Source organism: Ursus americanus, chromosome 8, assembly GCF_024610735.1.
Source record: "Ursus americanus isolate L20-20 chromosome 8, mUrsAme1.1.p, whole genome shotgun sequence".
Lineage (NCBI taxonomy): Eukaryota > Metazoa > Chordata > Mammalia > Carnivora > Ursidae > Ursus > Ursus americanus.
This window is the reverse complement of record NC_142134.1, coordinates 77,257,534-77,279,114: the sequence shown is the minus strand read 5'-3', so window position 1 is coordinate 77,279,114 and position 21,581 is coordinate 77,257,534. Positions and strand designations below refer to the sequence as shown.

Below are 21,581 nucleotides of genomic sequence, written 5' to 3'. Positions count from 1 at the left end.
ACTTCCGGGGGCGTCACTTCCGCCGGGAGTGTGGCCGCGGCGCGCAGGCGCGCGGGGCGGTCCCGAAGCGAGTTCTGTGCCGGGACGCTCTGGAGGGAGGCGGCTGCAGCGCTGGACGGGCGGCGGCGTTTCCACGTGCTCCTTGCGGAGGGTTGAAACCGTTGGCGGGCGCTGGCTGAGAGGTGAGGGGCGGCGGCCCAGAGGTCCGACCCGGGAGGCTGGGGCTCAGGAGCGGGCGGTGTGGCGGATGCCTGCGTTTCCAACCATTAGAACCCCTCCTTGGGCTTACCCACGGAAGGAGGAGGCAGTTCATTCAGATCTCACTCGTACTCTGGAGCAGTGGAAGGAGTCCTGGACTTAGGCTGACCGAGTCTTCCCGGTTTTAAGACGGAAAGGTCCTCGTGCCGGGAACCCCCCCGTCCAGGGTCACCGCGGGACTGGGCTTCAGCATTGCTGCATGTCGGGGACAAGGCTCTCTCTCGTCTTCCCTGAGGCTTGGGGAGCTCTGTCCCTAAGGAGGAGGCCTTAGGGCACAGTACTTGAGACCACCGACTTAGGGCCGCTGTATGTAACTGCCTGGGAGTCCAGATTTGCCACTAACTGGATGTGTGACCTTTTGCAAGTTACTTCATCGTTTTGTGCCTCCGTGTCTTGGTCTATCAAAAGGGAATAATATAGAGCCTAACTCAGAGTACTGTTGCAAAGAATACATGAGCACAAGTATATTAACTGCCTAGGACAGGGCTTGGCACCTGGACCAGTAAATGTCAGGATTTTCTGCAGCACCCACCTCAGGGCAGACAGGTGGGGTGTACTTGCAAGGCTGACTTCCCTGCAGAGGGCTCACTTGGGGCTCACACAGCACCCTCAGGCCCCAAGTGCCTAGTATAGTGTCTGACATGTGGTAGACTTCCAGATGTTATACGAGTGAAGGGATGCTGGGGATGTAGTGCTTGGGGAAGTGGAGAGACATGGTTCAGTTTCTCCCACCCTCCCTGTGCTCATCTGTTCGATGGAGCTAGATGTTCCTGCCTCATAGGGTGAATGCACATGGAGAGCCTCCTCACCCTACATTCAGGGGCTTAGACAAGATGGTGGACAGTGTGTACTCCTCTGTCCTTCCCTTGCACCATACCCTTGGTTTCTTGGAATTCTACCCTTGGAAGGGGCTCCTGACCCCTTGTTTCACAGACGGGAGAGCCTGAAATTCAGAGGGGACAGTGACTTGTTGGAGGTCACGGGACACATTGGGGATTGTGCTGAGGTTGCCAGCTTGGCCCCCCAGGTGGGCTGTTTTGGCAGCGGTGGTGGGGTTTACGTCTGTGTGTACACGGCTGTGAGAGAATTTTAAGAACAGTGAATGTAGTTTTTGTAAAAATAAACAATTTAAAAACGTAGAGGCAGGAAGGTTTAAAGGGAACTCCAAATCCCAATTCCAGAAATAAACGTGAGGTCCTTGTATTCGGGGAACAGGGTGGTAGAGTAGGCCCTTGTGGGGTGGGGAGCCAGAGGAGATGAGTGAATTTATGAAGCTAGATGAGTGAGGGTCATGTTTAAAGAGATATGGGTTTGGGAGGGGACCGGGTGTAATAGCATTGATGGGCAAATTAATAGGTCTTAGGAAATTCTTTCTATCATTGAGTAATGATGTATCTTTCCTATTATTTTCCACACAGTGCTCTAAGATAGATATTAGACCTGTTTTATAGGTGAACAGAATCTGGGAAGTTAGGATAGCCTGAGGTCGTTGGCAGGTGCAGGCTCCAGCTCAGATCTCTGGCCCTGACTCAACAGAATGTGGCCACCATCCTGATAAGAGGAGCCTGAGGTGCCGCAAATCCCTCACAAGTTCCCAGCCCCTTACTGTTGCCACCTGCTCCCCTCAACTCAGCCTCATTTTCCAACACCTGACCTCTTTAGCTGGGACACGGTTGTATCCTTGCTCAGTGTGTGCAAGGACCTTAGAATCCTTACAGTGTAAAATGGAAGATCATTGTAGAGCCTTTTTTGTTGTTTTTCTTTTGGGATGAGGGTCTCAGGGTCCCACATGCTGAGCAATGGCCACCAAATGGCCATAAACATGGCAAGTCAAGATAGAGAGGCAGGGCAGAAGCTTGGGCTTGTCTCAGGTTACCTCTGCCACTCCCTGTATCTCCAGCCTAATCACTTAACCTCTCTGAGCCTCTGTTTTCTCTTACAGATGCTGGGGTGGTGGTGTGATCACACCTGTTCTGGAGGTGTTGGGTGCAGTTATGATTGTTAGTGTGAAATGGCTCTCTGGAGAGCTAATATCGTATTCTGTAATTCATCATCTTTCTCTTGGCATCTGCTAAGAGCTCAGTAAGTTGACCAGACAGATGAATAGACAGCCAGAAGCTCACACAGAGACTGGTCTCCTTTGGGGAAGGCACCCAGGTGTATCTGGATCCTGATGCACACTTGGCGTTGACCAAAGTTCTGCCGAAATGAATTACAGTGACTTACCTGGGGTGAGAACTGGGTATGTTCTCGACCAGTGCACGAACACTGCTTTCTATTTTCATGTGTCCACATCTCTCGAAGGAAGAGCATATAGAATCTCTGTGACTGTACTGGGACCTGGCCTTGCGCACAGAGAGTTGGGGAGCCAGGGAAGGAAAAGGGGATCCTTATTTAGCCTCAGCCCCTTAAAGAATGCCATCGTGTCTTTACGCTTGGGACTAAATGTTGAAATACATATCTGAGCCCTGCAGACAGAGTGTCCTAAAAGTTGTAATGCAGCTTGTTTCCAGCTTTCCAAATTTCCCAAGTGTAAATGTTACAAATTTACCAAAAATATCCATTTGAAAGTTTATTTAAAAGTTCTTTCACGTTTACTTCATTTTGTGAAATTTGAGTGTCATTTTTTGTTTTAGGCAGTGGTTGCTATCTTCCATTAGAGGAACTGACTTTTCAGAAGGCATCTTTTTGTAAGTTTGTAGCATTTACGCTTCTGCAGTTGTTAAGCCTGCACTAGACTCGGGCCACGCTGTCCGTGGTGAGGTTAAGATAGTTCAGAGCTTGCTGGTGTTTGCAGCTCACCCCCCCCCCCCACACACACACAAGTGTTTACTGCATACAGGAAAGGTGTTAGATATGAGGCATGATCAAGGTGACTCTTCCGCTAGTGCTGGGGTGTCCTCAGGGCTCTAAATAAGGGAGGGGTAAGCTCCTTACAAAGGTATCTCATTAACAAGCCGGTGGCCACACTGTCCCCATTTGAGATCAAGTGTGAAAATGCAGCGGTGGCTGTAAAAATCGCAGAGAGACTGAGTTGTGACTTTCCCTGCAAGCTACCCATTCTGCTTAAAAAGAAAAAAAATTCTAAATGTGAACATTTGCCGCAAAAGACCAAATGAAAAGGGTCGAAGGGGTATTTTTCCAATGGGACACGTGACCAAATTCTAATCCTCTTGTGAATTGATGTGTACACGGTGCGTGGCTAATCCCCAGCGAGATAACATGTTTTGCACAGATATTCCGAGCATCTTCTTTGTCAACATCACTGGCTTCTTTCAGCTGATACGTTTTGTTTCCAGCTGTCCTCCCTGGGCCTTTAATTCCTGACGTTCCATGACAGACTGTGTCTCCCAGTTGGATCTCAGAGCTTGCCGAAACCTTCACCCCTGCCCTCGTCCCCTTGATCGAGAAACAGAACAGACCTCTGCATGAAAGTCAGAAAGCTCTAGGCCATAGCTTAAGTTTGAGGGGGTATTTTTCATTGTTGGATTTCATTGCGAAAGTACTTTTAAAATTTTCAGTAATTTGGCTTAACGCAGCTGCTTGTACGTCGTGGTTACAATGGCCATCCATTTCTTCGTGACTAATTAACGATTTGCTCTGGTTCCTACACAAAAGTGCCCCCCCCAGACTACTGAATAATGTGTTCGTTCTTGTTCCGGCCTTTGTTCTTCCCTTGTGAGGCAGAGCGGCCGGTGATCTCGTTGCCTGCCCTTGAGCATCTGTCTGCAGAATGCCAGGGTTGGAGGGAGCTGGGTCATAGGCCACGTGACGGCAGCTCCCCAGGACTTGTGACTAGTTGACGCATCTTTACGATAACCAGATGAGAAGATGGGCATCGTTGCCTCACATCCCAGAACGATCATGTTTGCTTCTGTCTGGATTGGGTGCGGGGCTGTAGCTGACCACGTGCCCTCCCGTGCCAGGCCACACTGATGGCAAGCTGAGCAGGGGACCCGAGCCAGGGGTCTGCCTTTGTATGTAGTGTATCCGGCAAGCTGATTTTGTCCAACGGTGCCCCACAGGGGAGAGGCTTCCACAAGAAATGGCTGGGCCTTTGTAAACCCTGGGGTTGCAGTCAGGATACACGTTTCCATTCAAGGCTGAATGGAAGCAGACAGCCCTGAAACTTCCTTATGTGTGACCTGACAGTGACCTAGAACATGGGAGTGGAGGAGAAAGTGTGATTTCGTGCATGGGAATTCTCTTCTGAACCCGACTGCTCATCTGTGCTGAAGGGTTTCTGTTTGCATCAGAGTGCACCAGTTTACTTGACCTTTACCTTCACCTTTATAAGGAGGAAAAAGGTGCTGGTCAAACAGTTGTCAATATTTTTGCTGTGAAGCTTATTCATAATGTAAAATGATAATATTCTTTAAGGTTATAGTGATTAAAAAGTTATGTAGCTATGGAAAGTTACTGTGGCTCCTGTAATACTTTTGGGTGAATTTGTGTTTCATTGAGCACAGAGTGTCTCCATGAAATCTGTAAATGGTGGTTATGTATTTGCAGCAGACATACTAAATCTTGGGGCAGTGCTTGGGACATGTGGGTCTGTGAATGCCCTCCAGTAATTCAGCGCCCAGAAGCTGGCACACTGTGATAGGTGGTTTCACTTCTTTATTGATCCAATAAGAAGCCACATGAAGGAGGCCCCTCCCTCACCTATTCCGTGTCCGCTAAGACCCTCGGAGGGGCACATCCTTATATTTAACACCTGTGGGTACATACTCATGCCTATATGAGTGTTTTTTGTGCTTTGAGAAATGTTTAGACCTCTTCATTTTCTAAACCTTCCCGAATTCCCCCTCATTATGTTCTAAAATAATTTGGCAGTTCACACCTAAAGGCAAGGGTGGTGGGGGGAGGGGCAAGCAAGCTTAACCTTTTTAGAGAAGGTAAGACATTTTGCTTAATGCCCCTAAAAATTCTTCCCTAGAGCCAGCCTGCCAAATTTAAATCCTGGCTCTGCTACTGTGTGACCTTGGGCAAGTAACAATCTCTCTGTGTTTCCATTCACCGTATAAATTGTACACAGTAGTCCCCTCACAGGGTTGCTGTGAGGATTAAATAGGTTAATATGTATAAAGCTCTTAGAACAGCGCCCCCGCCCCATGGTAAGCACGTGCTTAACAAATGTCAGGCACTATTACTGTTAGTTATAACTTTACTTACATGCTGGTAGAGTTTTATGTAGATTGCTAATCAACTTTGATTCTGTTCTTTGTAGCTATTTTCATGTGAAATTATGGTTGAAAAGTGAGCTGTATGATTGTTTCTTGGGAACAGAAGTTTCAGATTACAAAGATACTTATTTTTTCCTTTCTTTCAATTCTCAGGACAAGACTTCAAACCTATCTTGGATAGAGAATACTTAACCATTTAGCTAAAAATGGTGTTTTTTACATGCAATGCATGTGGTGAATCAGTCAAGAAAGTACAAGTGGAAAAGCATGTGGCTATTTGCAGAAACTGTGAATGCCTGTCTTGCATTGACTGCGGTAAAGATTTCTGGTAAATTCTACATAATTCACGTAGATCATATTAAAGGTCGACACCAGTTTTAGAAGCCCTGGCCTCATGAAGCCTTAAAAAAAAAAATGGAGGCAAGTTTGAGAAAAGAAATTAAGAAGAAAAAAAAGTGCTTTACAGAGTATTTGCTTTCTAAGGATGGTCCAAAGAGCAGACGGGGGGTGGGGGCCACTCAGCGACACCTCCTTGCCACCGTTATCAGAGGCTGAGAGGCTGAGAGGTGGCCATCCCGAGTAAGTCTCCAGGAGCACGGTGCGCTGGTCACACGGAAGAGCTGGATTTATAAACCAGAAAATGAGTTGACTCATTCACATTGGGGGGGCGGGTAGTAGGGAGACTGGTTCCCCCCTAGAAGTTAATGGGTCCTGGCCCCCAAGTGTGTTGGGTCCTTCCTTCTACTGAGGGATCTCTGGAAAGGTGAGGACTAGGGGGTGGGGGCAGGACAGATCTTTGACTTGCTTACCTACTCTTTCCTGAGGTGAGCCATTATGTGCAAACGGCTCGCCTCAGTCTTATGCTGAGTCCCCCTCAGCTTCACACAGTTTAAGTGCAAAGGCGGCTTCTGGTGCATCGGCCTCAGTGTCCTCTGTGGTGTTTGGATGACATTTGCTAAAAGTCCATTTTATTTATTTATTTATTTTTTTAAAAGATTTTATTTATTTATTTGACAGTGATAGAGACAGCCAGCGAGAGAGGGAACACAAGCAGGGGGAGTGGGAGAGGAAGAAGCAGGCTCATAGCAGAGGAGTCTGATGTGGGGCTCGATCCCGTAACGCTGGGATCACGCCCTGAGCCGAAGGCAGACGCTTAACCGCTGTGCCACCCAAGCGCCCCTAAAAGTCCATTTTAATTTCATTCTAGAGCAGTGATTTTTTTAAAAAACAATTTTTGGAAACAGCTTAAGACTTTGTTCATACCTAATCCTGAGAGGAAGCCTGATCTATAAAACAGGTGAAAATTGGGTTGTTTCTCATTGGGGGACTTTGCCCCCAGCCTGGTCTCAGGCATTTCCCCAAGGATCCCAAGGAGCTTCAAAATGATCGTAGGAGACAGAATCGAGTCTCCTTGTTTGCCAGCACTCGCAGATCTAGAACTTTCTAGTGACAAGATTTTACTCCAGCTTTTAACTGACTCTACCACGAGTTAGTGATGGCCTACTGTATTACCAGAAAATCATAGAGATTTTGTTATTTAAGCTAAAGCTACCCCATTGCAGATAATTATTTTTCTTTCTTATATTCTATATATGCTCACTATAACAAAAAAAAACCCTGCCTGTCAATGGGGTTTAAGACGTTTGTATAAAAATGGGTAGAAAGTTTGGGGGTGGGCTTTCTATTGAACAATTAGGAGGAAGGGGGTGATAAGCACAGTGGAAGTGTGGAGTGCAGAAGGCAGGGGCAGCTTGTGCGCACCAGATGGAGCGTCCGGTTGGAGGGTCAGTCTGATGGTGGCACTTTCTGTCACTTTGAAGGGGCGATGACTACAAAAACCACGTGAAGTGCATCAGTGAGGAACAGAAGTATGGTGGCAAAGGTTATGAAGGTAAAACCCACAAAGGCGACATTAAACAGCAGGCATGGATTCAGGTAAGGTCTTTCTAATTCATCAGGTAGCTGCTTCTGACATCTCCCGCTTTCTCTGGAAGCCTGCGAACAAATGCATCACGTGCAGGCCAGATGCAGAAACATCCGGTCTTGGTCAGGTGTTCCCACCAAGAGTTCTTTATTTCCCTGTTAATACAGTTGCAATGTATCTTGTCTTTAAACCATATGTTTTGCAGACTTCTTGCAAAAACGTTCTAGAATTCTCACTACCTTTCCCTTGGCTATGAGACTGAGTGGAAGCTTTCTAATCTTTATCTGCTTCTAGTGATAATTCAGGTTTTATCACTCAAACTGTGTAGTAATCTGCCATATCTACCAATTATCAGAATCAGGCAAAATAAAGATATTTTCATAAATGTAAGGAATTTTCTACTTAAATAAAATGGAAACATGCACAGTAAAAATGGCCAAAGCACAAAATCCTTAATTCATTGAGAGGTATAGCCTCCAGAATGGTACTCACCATTTACAGAACGGATAGCAGGAAGGATTCAGAATAGAAGGTAGGAGAAAGAAAAGACAAATGCAGTCTTTGTGGAAATTCTCTATTCTCCTAGAAACCAAATAAAAGTTAACTCCCTTTGATGTTGGAGTTGAAATGTGAGTTTTCTGGCATTCACTAGCTCACTGAGTCAGCAAACTCCTGGGGGGAAAATCCTCCATTCACAAAGGACTAAGTACCCAGTGCAGATTGAGAAGCTAGTGACACTCCTTTTTTTAATGAAGATATTTAGGCCGGCGACCATCAGCCTCACTTTTAGGCTCATATTCTATTTTAATCCCCCTCAAGAAACATGACATTCTGGGCCCCGAGCTTGTGGTACCCAGGCGTAGGAGTTCCGCCACATCTTGAAGGAAATCCTCTAAAGGCAGGGGTCCGCAGACCGCCGCCCACCACCGCTGCACCGTTTATTTACATGCTCTCTGTTACTTAGAGCTACCAGCGCAGTGTTGAGCAGTTGGGACAGAAACCGGGCGGTCCGCAAAGCCTAAACATCTTTGCTTCCCGAGCCTTTACAGAAGAGGTTTGCTAGGCCCTGCCGTAAACTGTCAGGCTTCAGTAGCCGTGTCATCGTATTCTAGATCAAGAGCTGTCCTTCAGCTTCTGTCCTGGCTCACCTGCCCACCAGCCATCGGATTCCTCCCTCCGCCCCTAGCTGACCGTGTGAACAGATGGAGAGACTAAATGTGGAATGCTGGGAGAGTAACCAAGCCGGCTGTGACCTCCTGACAGCTGGACTCGGGGGTTTTGTTCTTTTCTTTAAATCCTAAACCCTTCAGTTTTTAAAGACAATTTTGGAATCCTGTCAGTATTAATGTTCTTGGAGCATCCTTCTAGCCGTCTCTGCTCACACACACAGTGGATAGATGGGTCAGGGAGAGATCGCCCACTTGCTTGGGTCACAGTGTCTTCCTCTGAGCTTTGTCACCAGTGCCCTGTTACAGTCTTCTGACACCGTGTGCCGTTCTGTCCAGTGCCCAGGCAGCTTGACTTCTGCCTTGTTCACCTTGTGTCATTTTCTTGATTTGTTTTTCTGCCTGAGGGCCTAGAGGATCTTTGTCTCATCCTCCTCTTAGTTTCCTGTATCCATTTTTTTCTGGTCCGTTTTTATGTAGCTTTAATTCTTTCCTAATGCAGGGATATTGTCCTGCATTATATTTATTTGTCCTTCTTACGGCTCATGAGTGACCATCTTTCTTGTGCGCTGTCATTGCTCTCGCTTTAATAACAGTCTTTTTCCTCTGCCTTCCCTGAGATTGCCGTAAGCATTTTCCTAGGTCACTAATTTAATTTTCATCTCTGTTCTTGCTATTTTAGATTTATTATATCTTAATGCACTTGTTATCTTGGTCCTCAAGTAATTTCCTAGTCTGTAATAGCCATTTTTGTCTGATTCTTTTGATCACTTTTGGCTTATTTTCTTTTTTTTTTCCAAGTTTTTAAAAAATTTTACATTATACATGACATAGCGTTGACCACCTTAACTTTTAAGTGTACGGTTAGGTACATTCACCCTGTTATGCAGCCGTCACCACCATCAAATTCCAGAAACGTCTTCATCTTCCCAAACTGAAACTCTGTTCCTGTCAAACACTAACTCCTCATGTCCCCTCCTCCCCCATCCCCTGGCACCTCCTATTCTGCTTTCTGTCTCTCTGAATTCAACTACTCTAGGGACTTCATATAAGTGTCATCATACAATATTTGCCCTTTTGCGACTGGCTCATTTTACTGAGCGTAATGTCCTGGAGGTTCCTCCATGTTGCAGCATGTGGCAGATGGACTGTGTTTTGGTTATAAACCCGTATGTTGGTGGAGACCTCAATTGCTTCAGCCTTTTGGCTACTGTGAATGATACCGCTATGACCATGGGTGTACAAATATGTTGGAGTCCTTGCTTTCAATTCTCTTTGGCATGTACCTAGACGTGGACTAGCTGGATTTGTATGTTTTTGGAGGAACCACTATACTGTTTTCCACAGCGGCTGCACCATTTTACACTCTTACTGGCAGTGCACAAGGCTTCCAGTTCTTCCACATCCTCCCCAACACTTTTCAGGTTTTTTTGTTTTGTTTTGTTTTGTTTTTGTTTTTTGATAAAATCGGCATCCCAAGGGGTATGACACGGTATCTTACTTTGGTTTTGATTTGCATTTCCCTAATGATAATGAAGATGAGTATCTTCTTATGTGTTGGCCATTTGTACATCTTCTTTGGAGAAATGTCTATTCCAGCCCTTTGCCCGTTTTATAATTGGGTTGTTTTTCATATTTGAGTTGTAGGAGTTCTTTATGTATTCAGGATATGAATGCCTTATCTGATAAATGATTTGCAGATAGTTTCTCCTGTTCGGCAGATTGCCTCTTTACTCTGTTGGCAATGTCTTTGATGTACAAACATTTTAAATTTTTCATATAGTCCAACTTATTTTTTTCTTTCGTTGCTTGTGCTTTTGGTGTCCTATACAAGAAATCATTGCCCAGATCTATTGTCATGACATTTTCCCCCTTTTTTCTTCTAAGCATTCTGTGGTTTTTGCTCTTAAGTTTGGGTGTTTGATACGTTTTTGAGTTATTTTTTGTATATAGTGTTAGGTAAGAGTTAAACTTTTCTTTCCACTTTCTTTTGCATGTGGATATCCATTTTTCCCCAGCACTGTTTGTTGAAAAGACTGTTCTTCCCCCCCTGAAGGGTCTTACCACCCTTTCTGAATATCATTTGCCCATATATACGAGGTTTATTTCTTCTGGGCTCCCCATTACACTGGTTGACATGTCCATTATTATGGTAGTGCCATGCTTCTGTGATTACTCTAGCTTTGTGATGAGCTTTGAAATCAGAAAGCATGAGACCTCCAGCTTTATTCTTTTTCAAGATGATTGTAGCCATTTGGTGTCCCTTCAGATTCCATGTGAATTTTAGGATGGAGTTTCCTGTTTCTGCAAAAAACCACTAATGTCAATTGGATTTTCATAGGATTGCATTTGAATCTGTACATCACTGTGGTTAGCATTGCCATCTTAATATTGTCTGTCTGTCTTTTTTAATTAATTAATTAATTATTTTAAGTTCCATGATTTATTACTTGCGTGTAACACCCAGTGCACCATGCAATACATGCCCTCCTTAATACCCATCACCAGCCTATCCCATCCCCCCCCCGAAGCCCTCAGTTTGTTTCCCAGAGTCCATAGTCTCTCATGGTTCCTTCCCCCTTTTGTTTACCCCCCCTTTCTTCTTCCCTTTCTTCTCCTACTGATCTTCCTAGTTCTTATGTTCCATAAATGAGTGAAACCATATGATAATTGTCTTTCTCTGCTTGACTTATTTCGCTTAGCATTATCTCCTCCAGTCCCGTCCATGTTGCAGCAAATGTTGAGAAATCATTCTTTTTGATGGCTGAGTAATATTCCATTGTATATATGGACCACGTCTTCTTAATCCAGTCATCTGTTGAAGGGCACCTCGGCTCCTTCCACGATTTAGCTATTGTGGACAATGCTGCTATGAACATTGGGGTGCATATGGCCCTTCTCTTCACTACGTCTGTATCTTTGAGGTAAATACCCCGTAGTGCAATTGCTGGATCATAGCTCAATTTTTAAGTTTTTAAGGGACCTCCACACTGTTTTCCAGAGTGGCTGTACCAACTTGCATTGCCACCAACAATGTAGGAGGGATCCCCTTTCTCCACATCCTCTCCAACATTTGTTGTTTCCTGCCTTGTCAATTTTTGCCATCCTGACTGGCGTAAGGTGGTATCTCAGTGTGGTTTTGATTTGAATTTCCCTAATGGCTAATGATTTTGAACATTTTGTCATGTGTCTGTTAGCCATTTTTATGTCTTCATTGGAAAAGTGTCTGTTCATAACTTCTGCCCATTTTTTGATTTGTTTATTTGTTTCTTGTGTACTGAGTTTGAGAAGTTCTTTGTAGATCTTGGATACCAGTCTTTTATCTGTAGTGTCATTTGCAAATATCTTCTCCCATTCTGTGGGCTGCCTCTTAGTTTTTTTGACTGTTTCCTTGGCTGTGCAGAAGCTTTTTATCTTGATGAAGTCCCACAAGTTCATTTTTTCCTTTGTTTCTCTTGCCTTTGGAGATGTGTCATGAAAAAAGTTGCTGTGGCTGATGTCAAAGAGGTTGCTGCCTATGTTCTCCTCTAGGATTTTGATGGATTCCTGTGTCCCATCGAGGTCTTTCATCCATTTGGAGTTTATCTTTGTGTATGGTGTGAGAGAGTGGTCAAGTTTCATTCTTTTGCATGTAGCTGTCCAATTTTCCCAGCACCATTTATTGAAGAGACTGTCTTTTTTCCACTGGATGTTTTTTCCCACTTTGTCAAAGATTAGTTGCCCAAAGAGCCGACGGTCCATTTCTGGGTTCTCTATTAATATTGTCTTTCAACCCACAAACATGGTGTCTTTCCATTTCTTTGTGTCTTCTTTTATTTATTTTTAAAACCATCTTTTTTTTTTTAAGTTTTATTTATTTAAGTAATCTGTACATCCAACGTGGGGCTTGAACTCACAACCTTAAAATCGAGAATCACACACTCCTCCAACTGAGCCAGCCGGGAACCCCTATTTGTGTCTTCTTTAAATTCTTTCGATAATGTTTACAGTTTTCAGCATATAAGTTTTCCCCCTCCTTAATGACTAAGTTTATTTCTAAGTATTTCATTCTTTTTGATGCTATTGTAAATGAAATTGTTTTCTTAATTTCCTTCTCAAAGGGTTTGTTCGTGTATAGAAATCTAGAATCTAATTTTCAAGTGTGGATTTTGCATCCTGTGACTGCTAAATTTATTGGTTCTGTTGGGATTTTTTTGTGGGATCTTCAGGGTGTTCTACCTGTAAGACGAAATCATTTATGAACAGAGATGATTTTACTTCTTTCTAACTTAGATGCCTTTATTTCTTTTTCTTGCCTAATTACTCTGGCGAGGACTTCTACTACTGTGGTGAATTTGTAAGCATACACATTAATATAAAATCTAGCCTTGAAATGAGAAGCCTCTAGCCGTGAAAGCCATTTGACTTTAATGAAAGTTGTTAATGAAATGCCAGTTGTTAATTATTTTTGTTTTATCTTCCATTTTTGTAGAAAATTAATGAGTTAATAAAAAGACCCAACGTCAGCCCCAAAGTGAGAGAACTTTTAGAGCAAATTAGTGGTTTTGACAACGTTCCCAGGAAAAAGGCAAAATTTCAGGTATGGATTTGCTGTGCCTTCCCTGCGTGGAGGGGATGTGTGGCCCACTGGTGACTGAGCATATGTGCACCTGTCAAAATGAACAAGTGGGTTTTCTCTTTTCGTTCCTCACAGAACTGGATGAAGAACAGTTTAAAAGTTCATAATGAATTTGTTCTGGAGCAGGTGTGGAATATCTTTGCTGAAGCTTCCAGTAATGTAAGTCAGATCAAATTTTAGATTTGCAGTGTGGCAAAAGTGATTAGTAATAATGAAATGGGAATGCTTTTTTTTTGGAGGTCAAGACAGCCTTCTTTTTCAGAGAGCCTCTTTGTGCCTTCATTTATGGGAAAGAATAAACTGAATGCACTGCAGAGAAGATTTCCTTATTGTGCAGAGAAAGGTATTTAATCCCAATGTTTGATAATGGTACCAGCGAACAGGAGACAATATGGTTAGAAAACAGACAGTGGGATGTACTGGAAAGAGCAGGAGCTTTGGGCGTCTGACAGACCTGGTTTGAATCCCTGCTGTGCTGTTGGCCAAATGTTTGATCTTGGGCACTTTATTTAACCTCTCTGAGCCTCAGTTTCCTTGTTTTAAAGAAAAGTGGATAGCCCTATTCATGCATTTACTCAGTTTGGTGAGCCCCCGATCTGTGCCAGGCCCTGAACAAAAAATGTAAAATATGTCAGGGGGTGATAGTGCCATGAAGAGAATAAACCGTGAGGGCATAGGAGTGACTAGGGGTTCTTTCAGGTGAAGGGTTTACAGAAGGCCCCGTACATGGATTGAAGCAGCTTTCATAGCACTCCTTTCTGTGGGAGCTGGTGTGTAGTGGGCACCTGCTGAGCGTCTGTCCCCTTCCCTCTGCGGAGTGAGAACCCCACTGGAGTAATTCAGGTAGCCACCTGTCAGGTTCGATCTGAGAGACCCCTAAATGTGGACTCCATGCAGAGTCTTGTTTGATATTGTGTGGCCACCTTATTGGTGACATTGCTAATTTTAAAATTTTTTTCCCCATTAATTCACCTGTACTTTGCTCCTACTTGGAGCTTATATCCCATTTGGAGACTTATATCATTAGTAGTTTTAAAAACAACAGTGGGCTTTTCTGACCGTATTTTATTCTACTCACATTGCCAGGAGTTGACTACGTACGTAAAATAGTTTGAGCAGCACCTTGGGATAACTGTGAAACTGTCCTGGCATTTGTCCCTCTCAGAACGTTCGGATTGGGCCTTTGGAATGTTAGAAGCAGGCGCGTGCGTGCCATCCTTGCGCGGGGCCTGCTAATCTCTGCATTATCCCAGCGGTAGTACCAGTGCCGCCGAAGCGGGCACTGTCACCAGTCATATAATTAGCATTTCTGTGGCACGTGCTTTTTAAAAGGTAATTTCCGTTATTTTAAGTAAAAAATCAAAGGTTTGAAATTACTTAGTTCACTGCAAAACTTAAAAAAAAAGGGTTTTTCTGATATTCCTTTTGAAACTGACCATATTAAGAATTAAATGAATAAGCCGTGCGCAGCTCGTGGTAGACTGAGCTCTGTAAGACACGGCTGATGGCTGCTTTGCCTCCGCCCTGGGAGCGCCACGGCACACCCCAGCGTGCGTGGCACAAAGCAAACGGCCCTGCGGCCCCATCTGTTCACGCCTCTGCTGTTGATCCCGCCAGCCGGAGGCCCCATGTCCTCGTCTGCGGGGATGCCTGCTCTGCCCCGGCACAGAGCGTGCTTCGTCCCTGTGCGGCAGCTGTAATCAGGCCAGAGTCCTGCTCTCGCAGAGCTGTGTTCAGTGTGGGACAGATGACCGTGTACGTGGGTCCAGGCCAGAAGAGCAGGACAGGGCTTGGGAAGCACAAGGAAGAAATGGAGGGCAGGAAGAGGGGTGCCGAGTGGGAGGGGCTCTGGTAGGAAAGAGGGTCAGTGACGGTGTCACTGAAGAGACCACATTTGAAGAGTTTGGAATGAAGTAGAAAGAAGTTGGGGAATGAGTTTATCCACCTATTACCGAGTGGCTACAAGATGGGGTGACTATCTCCCCCTCTGGGTGCAGAGGGGAGGCACCAGCTGGAGACATGGTCTAAACTGGGCAGAAGGCAGAATGAGGTCTGTGGCTCTCAGTGGTCATAACAGTGCCTGACTATAAGAGGAATGAGACCATAGGCCAGGAATGAGGCGATTATCCCTGTCTTCCTCCCGAGTCTGTTTCTGAGCTCATTCCCTGCCCGCCCGCCATGTGCCTGGTCTGGCTGATTTCTCTGAGCTGCCGGAGAAACGGCAGCTAGTTAGTTTACCGTTCCTCTCCCGGGGCTGTGCTCTCAGCTAGGGCAGAGCACTGAATGAGGCGTGAGTCAAAGCCAGTCCTTTTTTCGGCTCAATTTGGGGGGTAGGAGCTCCTTCCTTGAGACTCAGTCTCCCAGAGGAAGAAGACTGGAGGTGACCTGGCCTGTCACCTGGCTGGTAACCGATGAAGATGGGACTGGGGCGCAGGTCTCAGGTGAGGAGTCCAGCGGTTCCCGGAGCAGCTCTGTCCAGACGTGTTAGGGCTCACGGCGCAGTTCAGGACATTGCCGGGGTCACGTCTCGAGAAGGGGCTGTTGTAGAGACCGGCGTATGTTTGGAGTCGGTGCAGCGGACAGTGGGACGCACTCTGCCGGAGTCTGCTCTGGAGTCTGTTCTCGGTCGGAGCTGTGCCGGCTCGAACCCGCAGTGCGGCTAGTGGAGGTTTATCATCCTCCAGGCTGTGTAGCTCCTTAGCTTCCTCTGCTTCCTCCCCCTCGAGCCTCACACTCTATCCACGTGCCCCTGACGCCCTTCCTCCAAGGGTCACGCTCTGTGCGGAACAATGAGTAGGTGAGGCCTGTCGGGTACAGCAGAGTTTACAGAACCTTCCTATACGCTAAGTGGCTTATTTGAGCACCTTCAGTCTACTCCTTACTGAGCACCGTGAGCTGCGAGGCCCGTGACGCAACTGCCCGTTTTATTTGTACATCAGCTGTGTAAGGTACCTCTTACTCCCTTTCATTGTGTCAGTGAGGAAACGGGTGCGGAGCAGATAAATAACTTGCCCTGAGTCCCCCAGCTAGTAATGAACCGAGCTGGTGCTTGAACCCAGGTCTGCAGATGCGTAGATCCCGTGGTTTCTGCCACACCTAAGTGCTCATCTTCTATCAGAAAGAAAAGTGAAGAGTGAACTAAAATTAAAGATCTAGCTTAAGTGACATAAGGATTCTTCACTTTTCCAGTGGAATGAAAATGTCTGTTAAATGCGGGGTGGAGTGTGGGCTGGGGGAAGTTTTTTCCCATTTGATAATATTTACTGCTACATTTTAGCTCGGGGGGGGTCAGAGTTATAAAATGGTAAGTAGTAGACATTTTTCTTGGAACAGTTTGCTCAGTAGACAACGTGCAGTGATGTGAACAACGGTCTGGAATGAGTATTTATGTGTCTTTCGGTTTTGCCTTGTAATAAGGAAGCAGTCAGTAAGGGTCAAGACCGGCAGCCCCTCGCCCAGGCAGTGAGCCCGCCCCGCACAGAGCTTTCCGCCAAGGTGCCAGCCTCTGGGACAAATGACAGCACAGAAAAGCAAGCAGAGGTGAAGAAGAATAAAAGAGAAAGGAAGGAAGAAAGGCAGAAGAATAGGAAAAAAGAGAAGAAAGAACTAAAATTAGAAAACCACCAAGAGAATTCAAAGAATCAGAAGCCAAAGAAGCGCAAAACAGGCCAGGAGGCCGAAGGGGAGGCCCCGGGCTCTGCAGGGAAGACGAGCCAGACCAAGGCCGGTGAGGCCGAGGGGGCCACTGACAGGGCTGAGGATGGAGCTGGGGCCCGCGCAGGAGACGCCGAGGAGGAGCCCACGAAAGCCCGGCCTGGGAAGAGAAAGCAGAAGCACTTGGAAGGTGTGTGACCAGCATATGCTCTGGGCTTTGTGAAGTAGATCGTAAAGCAGTGAATTGGGGCTGGGTAAAATCTGTTAGACCCCCCCATTTGAACAAGTAAGGCAGAAAGCACAGGCTCTGGGCTCAGGGAAGGCAAGTGAGCACCCCTCAGCCTGCCATGTGCTCCTGTGACGCGGAGGAGAGGCCCATGGTGCTGGGCTGCTTGGGCGGTGGGCAAGGTGATGGAGGTGGGCGGCCTGGCCACGCATGCCTTTCATTAAATGGTAGCTGCTATGATAAATGCAAATCTTTTTTTTTTTTTTTTTTTTAATCTTTCTACTTACCTAGATGACGCAGATTCTAAGAAGAAAAAGAGAAAGTTCTCAGGACCTCCTGAGGGCGGAGAACCAGAAAACTGTGAGGCTCCTACAAAAGGTATCCCTGCCGTCATTTGGAGAGGTCTGCGCTCCAGGGTGGGGAAGGGGGAGATGACCTGGGGCCTTCAGGCAGATCTTCCCCTCCAGAGGCGCATGGAAGACGGAAAGCAGGGAGGGTGTGGCTCCTGAGAGCCAGTGAGAGCTCTGTGGGTCACTCTCCAGCGTCTGTATAACTTCAAGGGTAGAACCGTCTGGACTCTATAAATACATGATCTTTGGACCTGAAGATAAACCCAGTATGGCTTTCTGAGACCATGTTCCCTTTCCCTTCTCCCTGCGTCCCTTGACCCTGCCCCTCTTACTCTCCTAGAAGTGCCCACCAGACCTAACTGTTCCCCTCTGGGCTCTGGCTGTTCCCCACGTGTCCTTGCTTGGAACTCCCTCGGCCAGAATGTGTACTTGTCAGAATCTAGTCCCAGACCTTCATCATTCCCCTAAAATGCTGCCTCCTCCACCGAGCTGCTCCTACTTCCTCAGACCCAAAGCATTCCCTGGGGTCCTGCTGATGAGGACCCAGGACTCCAATGAGAATCGAGGCTTTATTAATGGAGGTTCAGTAACTGCCTAAGCTCGGTTAGACCTCGTAGCTTGGAATCCACCCACACCCAACTTGGAACCTATGAGGCTTTTAAAAATTCTTTTTGTTTGTTGAAGACCATAGTAGATTCACATGAGTTGTAAGAAATAAGAGACCTAGGTATCCATGTAACCTTCTCCCAGTTTCCTCCAAGGGTCACACCCTGCATAGCTAAGCATCTCCACCAGGGTGCTGACATCGATAAAGTCAAGAGAGGAAGGCTTCCACCGCCACAGGGAGCCCCACTGTGGGCCCCTGGGTAGCATCCATTTCTCCACTGTCCCACGTGACCCCGGCAATCACCGATCTGTTCACCATTTTTGTAATCTCGTACTTTCAGAAGGTTACCCAACTGGCATCATTTAGTCTGTGAATTTCTGAGATTAACTCTTTTCCCTCGGCCGTATTATCTGGAGATACACATCTAGGTTGCTGCATGAATTGGTAATCCAGTCCTTTTGTGAAGTCCTCCTCCATGGCTTGGATGCATGAACGAGTTTGACCGTTCATCTGTTGGAGGCCGTGTGGGTGGTTTCCAGGCTCTGGCTGCTACGAAGAAAGCTGTCTGCGTTTATGCACAGGTTTTTGTGTGGAACACACATCACTTTTTCTGGAAGAAATGTCCAGGAGCCCAACTGGCTGTGTGGTGTGGTGCTTGCATGCTGAGTTTTTAAAGAAACTGCCAGCATTTTCTGGAGTGGCAATGTCACCCCAGCAATGTCACACTCCGTTTTCCCACGTCCTGGCCAGGGTTTGGTGGTGGTACTGTTCTTTTTTCCATTCTGATAAGTGTATAGTAATAGCTCGGGGTCATTTGAATTTGTTTATCCCTGAGGACGTTGAACATCTTTTCAGGTACTTATTTGCCATCCGTGTTACCTCTTCATTATAACGTCTGTTCCTGTCTTCTGCCCATTTTCAAATTGGGTTTTCTTTCTTACTGTTAAGATTTGAGAGTTATTTATATATCCAGTCCTAAATACTAATTCTTTGTGGGATACGTGGTTTGTAAGGTGTTTTTTTTTTCTTTCAGTTTGTAGCTTATCTTTTTCTTTTGTTAACAGAATCTTTTAAAAAATTTTTCCTTTTTTTTTTCCGCTGAGAGAGAGAGTGAGAACACACGTGGGGGAGGGGCAGAGGGAGGGGAAGAGAAAGAATACCAAGCAGGCTCCACACTCCGTGCAGAGCCCAACAATGGGTTCGATCTCACGACCCAGAGCCAAAATCAAGAGTCAGACATTCAGCCGACTGAGCAACCCAAACGCCCCCATTAACAGAAGCTTTTATAGGGCAAATTTTTTAGTTTTGATGAAGCCTAATTTGTAGGTCATGCTTTGGTACCAAGTCTGAGAACTTGTTGCTTATTAGCCCTGGATCCCAAAGATTTTTTCCCCCTGTTTTTTCTAAATGTTTTATATAAGGTGTTATATTTTATTCTTAAGCCCGTGATCCAGTTTGAGTTGATTTTTATATGAAGTATGAGACGTGGTACAAGGTTCACTGTCTTGCCCGACGCTGTGTAATTGTTCCAGCACCATTTGTCGAGAAGGCTCTTTACCTCATTGGATTGCTTTTGTACCTTTGTCAAAAATCAGTTTGGCGGTTTGTGTGGTTCCGTTCTGGGTTCTTAATTCTGTTTCCTTGATCTGTGTCTCTGTCCCTCTGCAAATACCACACAGTCTTGATCACTGGAACTATATCAGAAGTCTTGAAACTGGTAACTTATTCCTCCTGCTTCGTTCTCGTAGTGGCGATGGGACTTAGGGTGCCTACTTGACCCGCTCACTCTGAGAGCGAGTCCTGGAAGGGGGGTCAGGCTTGTCGGCCACTGTGGTCGGACAGGTCAGGGACCTGCTCCTCGGTACTGTCAGGGTGGGTTCATTTCCTGAGTGGCAAATAGATGTCCCACAGGTGATTTCTTCATCCCTCTGGCACTACACCGAAACAGAATGTCTTTTTTTTATATTGTAGGTAAATTCAACTGGAAGGGAACGATTAAAGCAGTTCTGAAACAGGCCCCAGACAATGAAGTAGCAGTCAAAAAGCTAAGGAAAAAGGTATGGCGCACGCACCCAGGTAGAGAAGCTGGGGAGGGCCCCTTCTTTATTTTGAGATGTACAGTTTTTGGTTTTTGTCGTTTTAATCTAAAATTCTACACGTTTGTTTGTATCTCGGTGATTTTCAAGCTGCTCACTAGCTCCTCAGGGCTGACGGCAGGGAATTGGGCCGAATCCCATCGTACTTCCCTAGCCAGAACAGTGCCCGTGTTAAACCTGAAAATGACTGTTCTTGGTGTTTCACTCTCTTTTGCTTATTCCAGAGCAGTGGTTTCTTCTGTTTTTGTGTCTAACTCTGTGTCTGTGTGGCACACGCCCAGCGGGGCGCTCCTACGGAGTGTACAGGTGTCGGAATGTCCGCAAGCAGAACACACCTGTGCTGCCAATACCGGGTCCTTCTGGGTTAAAGAAAGAACATTTTAGGTAAATTTTCAGGAGAAATCACCCATCTGATGATTGTTTTTCTTCGTGAAGGTGTTAGCTCAGTATTACGCGGTGACGGATGAACAGCACAAATCTGAAGAGGAGCTCCTCACCATCTTTAACAAGAAAATCAGCAAGAACCCCAGCTTTAAGTTATTAAAGGACAAAGTCAAGCTTTTGAAATGAACATTTTTATATTTAAATCTGAATCCGTTCTATTGATTTCTTTCACTGCTGTTTATAAAATATGTAATGAATTGTAACAACTCCCAGTTTTGCTTTCCAAAGCTGTATTTTTAAGTTAAGGAAAAAGTCTATTTTTGGTAGACCTTTTATGAGAAAATATATTCTTATCCATAATTTTAAATCTGTGGTGGTGAAAATTATTGTACTTTAAAGAATACTTTTATGGTGGAAAACTTCTAAAAATGTGACAAGTCAAAAAAAAATCCTCCTTTGGTCAGACAAAAAAGTATTTGTTTTAACTGCATCACTTCTATACAGTTTTAACTAGAGGTTTCGGTGGGTTTGTTGTGTCATTAAAACATGTGAGTTGTAGTATTTTGTCCAGAAATGGTCACGACGGCCTCAGTATTTGGCAGTCCGTGCCTCTCCGGAAGGCCCCCTCTTGAGGGGAGGTTTGTCTGTAACAGTCCGGCCCGTCTGCACTGTGGCCCCGTCCTGCTTCAGCCTGAGACAGACTGTGACCACATACGGGAAATGACTCACTTGAGACGGAGCCCCTCACTTAGTTAGCTGTGTTGCTGTCCCAGGGCTCCGACTAGATGGAAATGCTCTCAGACGTGGTATTCTGAGTCCTGTGTGGTGCTGGAGGAGAGCTGTGTCCTGCCACTTGCCCCCGAGCTCAACAGCAGCATGTCCCATTCTGATTTGGGGACATGCCACTGTGATGATGGGATTCAGGGGCACTTGTTGGGATGAAGGCTTTGGAATTGGGCTGGGAATTTGGTCCTGGCTTGGTCCTTTAACAGTTAACTTCTCCGAGCCTCTGTTGATTTTCGTCTGAACAATGGGGATCCTGAAGTTTCCTCTTGAGCTGTGAGTGAATGAACTAATGTGTGTAAAGTGCACAGCACCGTGCCTGAAACCCA

At 45.7% G+C, this 21,581-nt stretch overlaps 1 protein-coding gene across 1 annotated transcript; it reads left to right on the top strand.

Annotated features, from left to right (window-relative positions):
• The first annotated feature begins 26 nt into the window (after positions 1-26).
• LYAR (Ly1 antibody reactive) lies at positions 27-20,836 on the top strand. Its single transcript, XM_045771368.2, has 9 exons — positions 27-182; positions 5,598-5,772; positions 7,265-7,379; positions 13,006-13,113; positions 13,228-13,311; positions 16,570-16,996; positions 17,324-17,410; positions 19,961-20,046; positions 20,521-20,836. Exons 2-9 carry the CDS (start codon positions 5,651-5,653, stop codon positions 20,653-20,655), a joined length of 1,164 nt encoding a protein of 387 aa, XP_045627324.1. The 5' UTR covers positions 27-182; positions 5,598-5,650; the 3' UTR covers positions 20,656-20,836.
• Positions 20,837-21,581: the final 745 nt, after the last annotated feature.

Coding starts and splice junctions, on each gene's coding strand:
- LYAR (XM_045771368.2), top strand. CDS start 5,651: ATGGTGTTTTTTACATGCAATGCATGTGGTGAATCAGTCAAGAAAGTA. Junction 13,312..16,569: donor TTGCTGAAGCTTCCAGTAAT/GTAAGTCAGATC, acceptor CCTTGTAATAAG/GAAGCAGTCAGTAAGGGTCA. Junction 17,411..19,960: donor CTGTGAGGCTCCTACAAAAG/GTATCCCTGCCG, acceptor TTTATATTGTAG/GTAAATTCAACTGGAAGGGA.